This window comes from Balaenoptera physalus, assembly GCF_965194825.1.
Source record: "Balaenoptera physalus genome assembly, chromosome: 3".
Taxonomy (NCBI): Eukaryota; Metazoa; Chordata; class Mammalia; order Artiodactyla; family Balaenopteridae; genus Balaenoptera; species Balaenoptera physalus.
This window is the reverse complement of record NC_138890.1, coordinates 108024316-108036702: the sequence shown is the minus strand read 5'-3', so window position 1 is coordinate 108036702 and position 12387 is coordinate 108024316. Positions and strand designations below refer to the sequence as shown.

The following is a 12387-nucleotide window of genomic DNA, read 5'->3' as shown; positions in this document are numbered from 1 at the left end:
CTCTTACTCGAAGGGAAATAACTGACAGTATTTGGTGCTTTCAAGCAAAATTTGAGCATTCAAGTAAAAATTAGAATTTTGGAAACCTTGTTGTCTGCAACTGTAAGTTTGAGAGCTTCCTAAATACTTAATGTATTTTCTCATGATATTTTTCTTTCTGGGCAAAGATTTCTTATGGCATTATTAAACTATTTAACATATTTTCAAAATATAAGAACTAGTTGGATGAAACATTACATCCTATAAGCTTCGTATACCTTACGAAGAGTATACGAAGCTTCCTTCAATGAGCTGCGCTCATTTACAGACTGTATATAGTTTAACAGATATTTTTGCAGCTTATTTTTTCCAAAGAGAAAAATCATTTGTGAGGAATTCTTTTCTTGCTCCAAGATAAAATGGCATGCTTATATTTAAATTCCTAATATATTTAAAAGAATAAATCTAATATTAAAAGGTATAACTAAAAAATAATTCAGACTCTTGAGCTGAGAAAAAATGTCAATTGATAAGCATCTCAAAAAATTTCAGGTCAGTATTTAAATATACCATTTATTTGAAATGCTACCAATCCATAAACTACAATATAGATATTTTTCACATGTGCAACTATAATAGCTAGAATTAGCAACGGACATGGCATTTAACTAAAACAAAAAAAAACAAAAATTAGAACTTTTATGCTGAACTCTAGAACAAATCTGTGGTTAGCTAGAAAGGATGTATAATATACACATGTGATGCTTTTTATTTCTTGAAGAAAACCCCACCAAATCCAGGGTCAGATCACTTTTTTGAAGACAGTGCCACTTTTTCTTCAAGGTTACACTTACTACCTGAAAGGAGTTGTGACACCCATGTTATATTGATGCCTGTTGTTGGAGGTTCCTAAAACCACCCTCAGATTCGGTGATTTTCTAGAGGGACAAACAGAACTCAGCAAAGCTGTTACGCTCACAGTAACAGTTTATCATAGCCAAAGGACACATTAAAATCAGCTAAGAAAGAAAGTGTATAGGGCAGAGCCCAGGAGAGAATAGATGCAAGCTTCTAGTTGTCCCTTCCCAGTGAAGTCACACAGACAGTGCTTAATTCTCTCAGTAACAATGTGGGACAACACATGTGAAGTATTGCCAATCCGGAAAGCTCACCTGAGCTTTGCGGTTTAAAATTTTTATTGAGGTGTAGTCATGTGGGCCTGGCGCCCCCTTGTGGCAGACCGTAGTTACTGCATCGGTTTGACTTCAGAGGTGGACCAAATCCCCCACCATAAATCATATTAGCCTAAATGATCTGGCATGGCCCAAGGTTCACAGTAAACAAAGACACTCTTACTGGGCAGGATATTTCAAGGGCTTCGAGGTTATCTCCTAGGAGCTGGGCAAGGGGGAGATAGGCAGTTTAGACAACCCAAGCCTACCTTATTGTGTAGTGGTGATATAAAGAATGTGATATTTTGATATTATAAAATAAAACATGTTAACACTTGGAAGATCTTCATAACTCAGTGAACCAATATTGCCAAGTGGCTATTGCATAATGCTACAAAATATGCATGAATAAATGGTACACCGATGGATTTTAATAGCAGAGTGGAACATTTATAGGTGTGGTTAGATTGTACATTTTATTTAACTTTTAAGTAGCTTCATTGAGTAGCAGTTTTCATAACCTATGAACCAAAACAATATACAGCAACTGATTGAATTCAGAAACAGATATGAGAATCCAGCTGTCTTCTATTAAGTTAGCTATGAAAGAGTATATAAAATTTAAAATAATGCTACTCTTTTCACTAAATGTTTTTTGGAAATTATAGTTATCTTATGTAAAGAATATGCTTTCTATATTGACAATATTAACTCCGCTATGTGTTAATTTAAAATTAAAAGTAAACATTTAGAATGTACTCAGTTTTAATTTCTATTAATATTGATAGAAACTACCTACATAAACACATTTCTTGGGGGTCCAGTAATTTTTTAAATATGTGAAAGGACCTGGAAATCAAAAAACTGGTCTAGAGGTAATAGATGGGTGAGATGAACAGCTAAACTAAGGGAAGGGTAGGCTTATAACTGGAATCTCAGCGATAAATGCAACAGGGATTTAAATGTTCTCATGAATCTTTAGTTCCATCTCTTTATCTGTTTGGCCCTCTCACCTTCACTCTTTCTTATTATAGACTGGGTCTTCCAAGTGGTGGAAAACCTAGCAAGTAAATAAACAAAAACCCTTTCTTTGACCTTGCTTCCTGTAGCTTTTGCCTTCAGAAAAAGACTGACTCTCAGTTTCAGCGTAAGAACTCGGCTTGGTGCAGGTGCTCACCATGGAATGATCGATTTTGACTAGGCTTCATTCTTCAAAGAAAATGAAAGCTTTCTCGGAAGTGGGGGAGGAAGAGTAGCCAGAGGGTGGTGTGAGTGTGTTTTCCCTGAATGGGATGGGTGCTGAATAGGCAACATCCAAATCAAGGTCTTTGACTGTCAGCAATTTGTATAGATTGCCAATATTGTGAAAGTTCAGAGTAGGAGAGGTTGGGGGTGTTCAGGTGAGGGAACTAGTATTTCTACTCAGTTTTTCTACTGAGAAAATAGATGTGACTACAAGGCATATACTAGATGATTTTTAGACTTAAAACATCACTTTGGGCAGAATGGTCTTTGGAAGATTCCTTTGAGGGGGTGGCATTTGGGCTCAGCCTGGAGTCCCGGTGTCCCCTGGAGGGAAGAGTGATAAAAGATCTCTAAAATGCAGGTGGGAGGACAGTGCAGCTTGAGGAAATAGTTTGAATGGGAGAATGCAAAGCATTCTCCAGAGTGTGGATTCCAGTAAGGGATTATGACTTGAGAATTTCAGCGTAGGCAGGAATTTTTGACAAATTTGTTTTTCTTGGCCTCCCACCTGTCAATGCTTACCATGCTGAAAGCATTGTGCCAAGGGCTAGAGTAGAGAATGTGAAGATGACTTAACGTGCCCAGTGTCCTTTTCAATCTAATGGAAAAAATAGATGTGAAAATGACTAACTATATTACAGTAAGATAAAATATCAAAAAAGAGTATAAGAAATAAGCTGGGAGTATGATAGAAGAAGATTAATTATGCCCAGAGGTTCAAGGAGATAGCACGTGAGGTAGGCATTGAAGAATGACATGGATTTCCGTAGGCAGGCAATAAGGGCATTTCAAATGAAAAGGATAGCATGATCAAAGGGATAGAGGCTTCAAAGTATGTGCTTGATGTGTTTAGGAAGTGGCAAGTAGTTCTGTGAAGACTGGAGAAGTCATAAGAATTACTGAATGTCATGTCAAAAGTTCGGATTTTATTCTATAAGCAATGGGACCATTTCAGTTTTTGAGATGTGGTATAGCTGTCTGGGTAGGTATTATTACAAATGTGTAAGGAACTAGAAGAGCAGTGAAGCTAGAAGACCTAATGCAGGAATTACTACAGGACATGATGAGGAAGGATGTTGACAGTGGGAAGGGAAAAGACTAGATAGATAAAAGGGTATTGAGAATTTGGAATTGTTAAGGCTTTTTGACTAATTGGATATGAGGTAAACAGAATAGAGGCATAAGTCAGAGGTACTGATGAAAGGTTTCCACTAGGTTGAACCATATGTAATTGTTTTTTTGACCTTAAAAAATACAGCAATATATAGTTTTACCTAATAGCTTGGGTGAGTGGATTGATGTGTGACATAAGTCAAGATGAGAAGCAGGAGAGAAAGAAGAGAAGGGATGTGGGAAAGAATGATGGGGAAGTCTTTTTTTTTAATATCTTATTGGAGTATAATCTTTGCACAGTTGTAGGACGGGTTGAAATAGAAAGAGAAAAAGAGGGCCTGAACGAGAGTAATTGGTGACATTGGAGATGCAGTATGCGAGTTGGCAGTAGTGTTATGGGTAGAGAGATAGGAAGGAATCAGTGTTGCTTTTGACGTTTTGAGTCTAAACACTAGGAAAGATGCTGGTGCCATTAACAGGATAGAGGAGTAAAGAGGAAGAGGGGTGTGTGTGTGTGTGTGTGTGTGTGCGTGCGTGTGCGTGCGTGTGCGTGTGCGTGCGCGCATGTGTATGTGTTTGTAAGGTTAGTTGCTGATATTTTAGATTTGGCTATAGTCATCCTAAGGTGAAGCTTCTTAGCAGGTACTTGGTAACTTAGGCCTGAAGCTTAGGAGGAAAGCCAGCTTTAGGGAGAACAATTTGGGAATTATCCTCATAGAGAAGTTATAATTTGAGCTGAAGAGATACTGATATTTCTGTGAGTGAGAGTAGAGACATAGAAATTTCTGAGGGAAAAAAAAAAAAACTTAGAAAATACCTTAATTTTAGGATGACTTTTGGCTAAATTGCGTATCTTTTCACCTTATTTAAAAAAATGTTACATAGGAAAAACATTTTGAGAAAGCATAGGGAGAAAACCTATGTCTAAAACAGTGTCTAAACATAGCAGGTGCTTAAAAAGTATTTGTTGAATGAATAAATGTAATTAGTTTGGGATATAGGGGACATAGGAGAGAATAATGGACTTTCGGTGGAGAACTTTGAGTGCTCTGTTCTAATACCTGCCTCCCCCTCCCCCTTGGATTATTGCTGGGAGCAGATGAGTAGATAGATCTGAGAATATTTTGAACTTTTAAAATGTTCTTTGAGGCTCATTTCTCTTTGAGGTACTGAAAGAAGTTCAGCAAGTAAGGTTATAAATCTAGTCTAATTCAGAAGGTTATATTCTTTCCATATTATCTGATAAGAATTAGGCTTGCAAAGTATATTTTGAAAGTTTAAAGTATTCTCATACTCCCCTATCTGTATATGAAGTTTTTTTGGCTTTTGCTTGTCTTTACTTTTTCCCTCTGCCAGTGACATCTTTCTCACCTTCTCAGTCCCTTGCTTTCTCTGAATTAGTTGCTACTTGTCTTGTAGATTTCCGTTTAGCCATCAATTTTTTCAGGAAGTGTATACTAAAATGCTAAGACTGAAGTTTTTCCATATACCCCCGCGTTCTAGTACTTGCTGTATCAGATTGCAGTTGCCTAATTTGTCTGTATTCTCCATGAGACCATAATCTTCTATGTCATGGAGTTCTGTGGTATTAACTTGTTTTTCTACCATGTAGCCCAATGCTTGACACATAGTTTGTTGGAGATTGACTAAATAAAAGGCCATGCCAGACTAAAGTTTGCTTTTAAACTTCAGATTCAGTGTTTTAAAGGTATATCTTAAAATACAGGTTAAGAAATGTTATAGTTGCAGTAGGTAGCCACTGAATCACCATACCCTCCAAAGTTTTAGATTGAACATTGTGAAATTAAACAAAGCAAAACAAAAAAATCACAGTGTTTCTTTTTAAGTAGAAAAACTACCCTTCAAGATAGTTTACAACTATGTTGCAGTAATGCATTCATTGGACCAGATGGTCACAAGTCATTTCCTTGCCCTCTTTTCATGTACTTAGTTACTGATATGACCCTGTAATTGTTGAAGTTCTAAGAAAAGGTCAACTGTAAGAATTGGTAGTTATTTTGAGAAATGAAATTTCACTGATACAGGGCTAGAGGCTGTGAGGTAGGAACTGATGTTAGCCTCCGGCTAGTGAGTATTGTGCTTTTCCTTTTTTTTTTCCTTTGTTTTTTTAAATAAATATGTTTGATTAGTGTATAACATTTTTTGGAGAGGGTGTGGCTCTTTCTACTCTTTATTATCTTTTTTCCAGGGTGATGGGAGTTAAAGTTAGAGAATGAGACTATCTTGGTCAAGTGTACTTCAATATAAACTTTTTTTAAGTCTTTATTGAATTTGTTACAATATTGCTTTTGTTTTATGTTTTGGATTTTCGGCCGTGAGGCATGTGGGATTTTAGCTCCCCTACCAAGGATTGAACCCGCACCCCTGCATTGGAAGGCAAAGTCTTAACCACTGGACCGCCAGGGAAGTCCAATATAAACTTTTGATTGCATAAGCATTGTGCTGTTGGTCCCACCTTTAGTATATTAGTCTTTCAGTAAACTGAATTTTTGGGTGGATGGACATGTAACAGTGCTGTTTCTTTAAAAAATATTCCCACAGAACTTAAACCTCCTTTGGACCCTGTAAATATGTTACCTGTGGCAAAAGGAAATAGAATTTCTGTTCTTTTCTTGAGCTAATTTGATCTGAGATATGTAACTAAATGCACAGACAAACACACACAGACATACACGCATACTTCTTATTTGCCTGAACACACAAATATACTCAAGATGTCAAACATACACATGAATATTTCTTAAGTAATGCAGTTGGTCTAAGGGGTACTACACCTCTTATGCTTAGTCTAGTGGTTGTTCAGGTGAATTTACTAGTGACCAAATTTTATTAGTCTGTCTGCATAACGATGTGGGGGGAAGAAAAAGACAATAAAATCATTTACTATAAGGTATCTTTACTTTGCCTTCACTTTAAAAAGGCAATTTATTTTTCTTGACCACCAGCTCAGACTGTATGACTGTGGGAACTATGTTAGTTAAAAAGAAATGTGGAGGTTTTAGGAGATTTATAGTAGTTTTAGCAAATGTTTTTAGTATATGTCTTACCAGACTGAAATAACCAATTTAATTTCAGAAAGGACAGCATGTGTGAGAAAATATGATTAACATCTTTGAAAGTTACAGAAAAACTTTAGAAGTTCATGGTATGATCAGGCACACAGAGTTCCAGGTAATTCAGGTGACAAGAGATTTTTTTGGCAATTAGATTTCAGCACTTATGTTTCTCTCTGAGAACTTTGGTGCCTGTCAGTGACATAACTAGGAAGAAGAGCATAGTGGAAAGTAAAAGTGATCTGCTGGGAACTTCAATTTAGTTTCCTTTTTAGACAAAGGAAGCTTGTTGATGGTAGTGCTATTTTAATTATTTTCTACTGTAGTAGACAGTTTCCATTTAGTATTGTCATGTTAGTTTTAAATGTGTAGTTTGAGTTGTGTCTGTCTATATTCACACCAGGTTGTTTTCTCATTGTATAGATTTCTATATTATTCTATCTGATTAGGAGAGACTAAAAACCACAAAGGCCCTCCCAAGACCCCTTAAATATACTGCACCAATGTACAACATGTTTATAAAAACATTCATGTGATTCCAAATTTAAAAGTAAGATGATTCCTGCAGCTTGTCCAACTTGTCTCTTTTCTTGTTGACTTATTTAATACGTAGTTTCATCTTGGATGTTTTATTTTAGATAAACTGATTGTGTAGTGTCTAAGAAAATGAAATCAAAAGACTCCATATCTGTCTGTAAGATTTCTCAACCAAAAATTGCAAAACTAGCTGAGAAAAATGTATTTACTTCTTAAATTTCCTGCTGTTTCTTTTCCCAATCTTCCTTGAAAGAGAGAGAGAACAAGAGAGAGGGATAGTTTACTTTTAAATAGGAGAACATTAGATATTTTATTATTAAAGTATTAATTTAGGCAAATTAAAGTCACAGTATCTCAAATGCATACTGTCCTTGCCATTCCTCCAAAGAATATATCCACATTGGGGAAAGAGTGGGGCTATTTGAGGGTTTCCTTCTAGAATTGCCAGGAGAAGTGGAAGAATTTCTAGTTTATGAATACTTTGGAGCTTCCAACGTCAATTAATATGTATGATCTGTTACTGTTCAAAAAAGACGCTTTGGAAAAAGAAATTTCCTCTTAAAATCAATGTTTTAGCAGAAATGAAGATTGGTTTCTCCTGTTCTCTTCCCAAAATTAGATGCAGTGTAAACAGGACTGGAAGGTAGGAAGATAACAGAGGCTTAGGTGATCTACAAATTAATCATCCGTTATGCAACAGTATAAAATTTGATATTTTCATTGATGAAGCTGAATTAGCCCCATAGTCTATGTATATTGTATATAATTTATATGTATATAATTTTGTATGTATTAGTTCATTTATAATATCATGCAACCTTCTGTGAAGCAGGTACTGTTAATATGTGCCTTTTTTAGATGAGGAAACTCAGGCTAAGAAATTAAGAAATTTGCCCATATTTGTACAGCCAAGTGGCAGAGCTAGGATTCAAACACAAGCAGTGACTCTGGAGTCTTTACTCTTAACCATTATACTATACAGCGTATATAGTGCTTTTTCATTTTTGTTTTTCTTTGAAGGAGTTTAGGACAAATATTTAATGTGTTCTGAGGCTGAGATGGAGATTATTTCCCCCTTTTTTACGAGTGATAGTAATGAGGTACAAAGTATAGAGACTTGACCACAATTACGGAGGTTGCTGATAAGTCCTAGTCTCACCGGTCAGCTTAATCTCTTCTGAAGACGTTTAGGAGGTATCGGTGCAGCCATCCTATCTGTGCAGATATATTTAAAGTATTCTTGTTAGTATGATTCACCTTGATAATTTGAAGTGAACAATAAAGATAATGCTAGAAATTCTAAGTTTTGATTAAGACCATTCAATTTTTTTCCTAGAACAGTTGGAGACTTGTAACAATGGAATGTTTTGAGGATCACGCTCAACTACATATGTGCTCATAAGCCTATTATTGGATAATTTAATTTCAGTTTATAGTCATAATCAAGAATTGACATGTTTTACCTAATGTGTTCAAAACTTAAGAGTTTTTGGCATAAAAGGAATTACTAATAATCAGGAAACAAAGTTGTTTATTAAGCTTTATGTCTCTGTCTTGAACTGAATACCTGTTTTAATGCCAGAATCTTATAGAAAGTACATAGATGTAAAAACTGAAAATCACAAATATATAAAAGTCTTTAGTCAGGTATTTGTTATAAATTAGTTATTGTGTAATGCCTCATGTACCTTTTTGTATCGTCTTATGGTAAGTTCACAAGATGAATGAGATTAAAAAATCTTTTAATCTTGACATTTTGCTTAAAACACACCAGAAATTTAACAAATATCAAGTATACAAAAATAGGTACTTTGTTTAAAATTGTCCTTAATTTTGTCTTTGTTCAATGTGTAAATCTGCTCTGTGGGTTAGCTCCACTACTTTAGGTAATAAGGAATGTACCAGGTTCACATTCCAAGGTTGTCCCATATATTTTCACAGTTAAATAAACTTCTAGCCTACAATTTCAAAATATTGTCCTGATCATCTATCATTAAATTTTAGCTCTTCAAGGAACTTTTAATGATCATTGGTCCAAGCTTTTCCTATTAGAATTAAAAACAAACAAACAAAAAAAACCCCAGCTCTTAAAAGCTAAATTTGCTTGTCAGTAGCCTCAAAGACAGTGGTTGAACTAAGACTAGAATTTTAGAGGAATGCAATGTTTATTGTTCTTTCCTTTCTTCCCCTAATACTAATGGTTTACAATTATGTTTTTCCTTTTGAGTTATAATGAAGCTTCATGACTGTTTTTCATCATTTATTTTATTTCTGTCTTACACACAAAGTGTCAAATAAATGGGTTGGTTTTTAGAAGAAAATTAACAATAATTCTTTGGGAAAGTTCTAAGTTTTAAAAAAAAAAAATAAACTAAGGGGTCAAGAATGTAAGCTTTCATTACAGCAAGCTTACAAAAATAGTCATAGTTCTACTATAGTCTTGACTTGTCAACTTATGGCTAGATATTAAGTATATCAATGTAATATGAATATTTATTGTTTTCCTCTGAATGTTTCAAGTTAGACAAGTACCAAAGGAAAGTGTAAAAATATTTCATAGCAATTACTTTGTAGATTTGTTACCATGACCATATGAAAATTCCAGTCTGTTTCTAAGTGTGCTTCTGTTTATATCAATCCGTGTGGCTTTTATAGGCATAGATTGGTAGTATGGATAATGCTAGACTTGTAGCCATGGTATAGCCAGTCATTTAAGCAAATCATCTAATAGTATGGTAGGTAGAAGATAGTTAAATTGGGAGCAAGAAAGTTAAAGGGACAAAGGTGTTATTTATTGGTTTGGCCAAAAAGTTCGTTTGGGTTTTTCTGTAAGATGTTATGGGGAAACCAAACGAACTTTTTGGCCGACCCAGTATTTCCCACATGTTTGTTAAATAAATTTGGAGAGTTCAAATGTGTGCTTATGGAGTGGATCATCTTAAGACAAAAGAGAATAATCAGCTTAATATTGAAATAGGAAATTAGAATAGCAGCCTTTAGACAGTGTCATTCGGTTTTCCTATTTTAGGGCACACACATTAAAATGGAATAAAGTTTTATTTTCTCCCAGGTACCATGTGCCTTGTTATATCAAGTCTTGGTTCCTTAGTATATAGAGAGGTAGTAAATGAACCATTTGTTTCCATTTGTCCATCTTACTCTTATTTTTCTAGGTAGGCATTAGATTGTAATGAGTGTTTGTGTCTTGAACAGGTAGACAGTCCTGGAGGTAGAGAGATGGGCAGAAATAGAAGAGGTGAATATGTGAGGTGATTAGGCCTGAGCTTATTGAACAGATTAAAAACTGAGTAAATGAATTATTTTTGAGAGACTGAGAAATTAAAAACAATTGAGTTAAAATTGGAATGACTGGTTCAGAGTAAAATGTAAATGTCTAAGTTACATGTAGGTATGTAAAATCTGTAGTAGTATGTTTTTCAACTGCCAATAGTAATTTTGGGGTTGCTATTTTTATTCTAATCTCTTAACCTTTTTTCTTAGGTGGTATCATGGAAAACTTGATAGAACTATAGCAGAAGAACGCCTCAGGCAGGCAGGGAAGTCCGGCAGTTACCTTATAAGAGAGAGTGATCGGAGGCCAGGGTCCTTTGTACTTTCATTTCTTAGCCAGACAAATGTTGTCAACCATTTTAGGTAAGTCTTTATTTCTATTATGAGGCTACATACTGTAGCTATTTTGCTGTAGTATTCATAAATATACCTGCTTTAGGGACATTTAAATAATGGAGAAAGAAATGTGTTTTCTATTAAATGATTTAATAAGTGATTTAGAGTAGATACTATTGAATGCTTACATTTTTTCTTTAAAAAGAGTGTTATTGGACTTTTTTGTGCTAATCATAAGTATAGTTATCACTTTTAAAGTATAAAGAATTACAAAGAAACTTTGAGTGGTAAAGCAGAAACAAAGGAAATGTATACTTTCAGACCACAGAGTAACAGAAAATACAGAAACAGTATTTTAAGAGTGCAGTTTAATTCATTTTAGCTTCACTGTTCTGAAACTCTTTGCAGACATTCATTTCAATTAAACAGGCATCTAGATTTTCAAGTACAGATATCAAAGTCTGTATCAATATATTTACATATATTATTGTCTTTGATTTCATTTTTATGGGAGCCATTGAAAAAAAAATCATCTTGCCTGCAAAGTTAACTGATAAAATGTTTGTATACCCTTAATTTTTAGATTTTAAAATAGACTTTAAGAGTACTGTCATACCACGTGTAAAATGTGAAATTATTATTATACTCTGTAAATATTTCAAGAGATCTGTAAACTACTTTTAGCCAAAGAAAACTAATTAAAATTGCTATTTTGTCTTAAATATGGAAAGTAAGAAGAGTTATCTGAGGATGGATTTATAAATATTTTAATGAATTATGTAATTGAGGTTTATAAGTCAGATATGTGTTTCATATCAAATGCATACATATATCTTTTCAAAAGAAATAACCTCAAGTAATTTGCATATGGTGAAGGTATTAATAAGTGGTATTTTAATATAAGGATGCAGATAAAGGAAAAGTATGAAAATTATAGGTTTATAATTTCTATGGAACTTGGTCTTAAAAATTGGTTATAAAGGTTTTTGTTTTACTGTATTTTTTTTCCTGTACAAATAGGATTATTGCTATGTGTGGGGATTACTACATTGGTGGAAGACGTTTTTCTTCTCTGTCAGACCTAATAGGTTATTACAGTCATGTTTCCTGTTTGCTTAAAGGAGAAAAATTGCTTTATCCAGTTGCACCGCCAGAGGCAAGTAAAATATCTTTCAAAACTTTATTATTTCACTTTACTAATGGGGTTAGCTCTTGTTCAGTTTCTCGTGATGTTTATTATAATATAATTCAAGATTTAATTCTGGTTGTAGTGTCAGAGCATAACTGGCAACTTCTTTAAAAAAAGAAAGAGTAATTTTTCTGTTACTTTGTATTTAAGTTACTAGATTTTTTTTTTTATTGTACTGTATGGTGATACCCTAACAAATATTTCTGAATGAATGAGGAGTAATTACTGATATCATAGTGCTAATGCTGAAGTGGCTGCAAGATTCTGAAATGTCTTCTGCATCATTGGAGAAAGGTTACTTTATATGTTGTGTAGTGTTTTTAAAATTAAATGATAACTCATATTACCTGATTAAAAACATATTGGTGGTTATACTGTTAAAAGAATTTCTGTACAAACAACAACAAAACAAGATGAGCATTTCCAGGGTTTGGGTATTCAGAGCCTCAAT

The 12387-nt window shown here is 34.2% G+C and overlaps 2 protein-coding genes across 10 annotated transcripts in view; one reads left to right on the top strand and one right to left on the bottom strand.

Moving 5' to 3' along the window:
- Positions 1-12387, bottom strand: part of CCNH (cyclin H) — a 338048-nt gene that overhangs the window by 241984 nt on the left and 83677 nt on the right. The window lies entirely within an intron of this gene.
- Positions 1-12387, top strand: part of RASA1 (RAS p21 protein activator 1) — a 108342-nt gene that overhangs the window by 38247 nt on the left and 57708 nt on the right. For 5 of the 7 annotated variants that reach the window (XR_014262450.1, XR_014262451.1, XM_082458034.1 and 2 more), the window contains exons 2-3: positions 10622-10774; positions 11768-11903. Coding sequence is in view for 5 of the 7 variants with exons in the window: in XM_082458034.1 (XP_082314160.1) it covers positions 10622-10774; positions 11768-11903 (289 nt within the window). In the remaining 2 variants the exon portion in view is untranslated. Of the gene's footprint in view, positions 1-10621; positions 10775-11767; positions 11908-12387 lie in introns of all 7 variants that reach the window. The other 2 variants (XM_082458033.1, XM_082458035.1) reach the window with 1 other exon arrangement.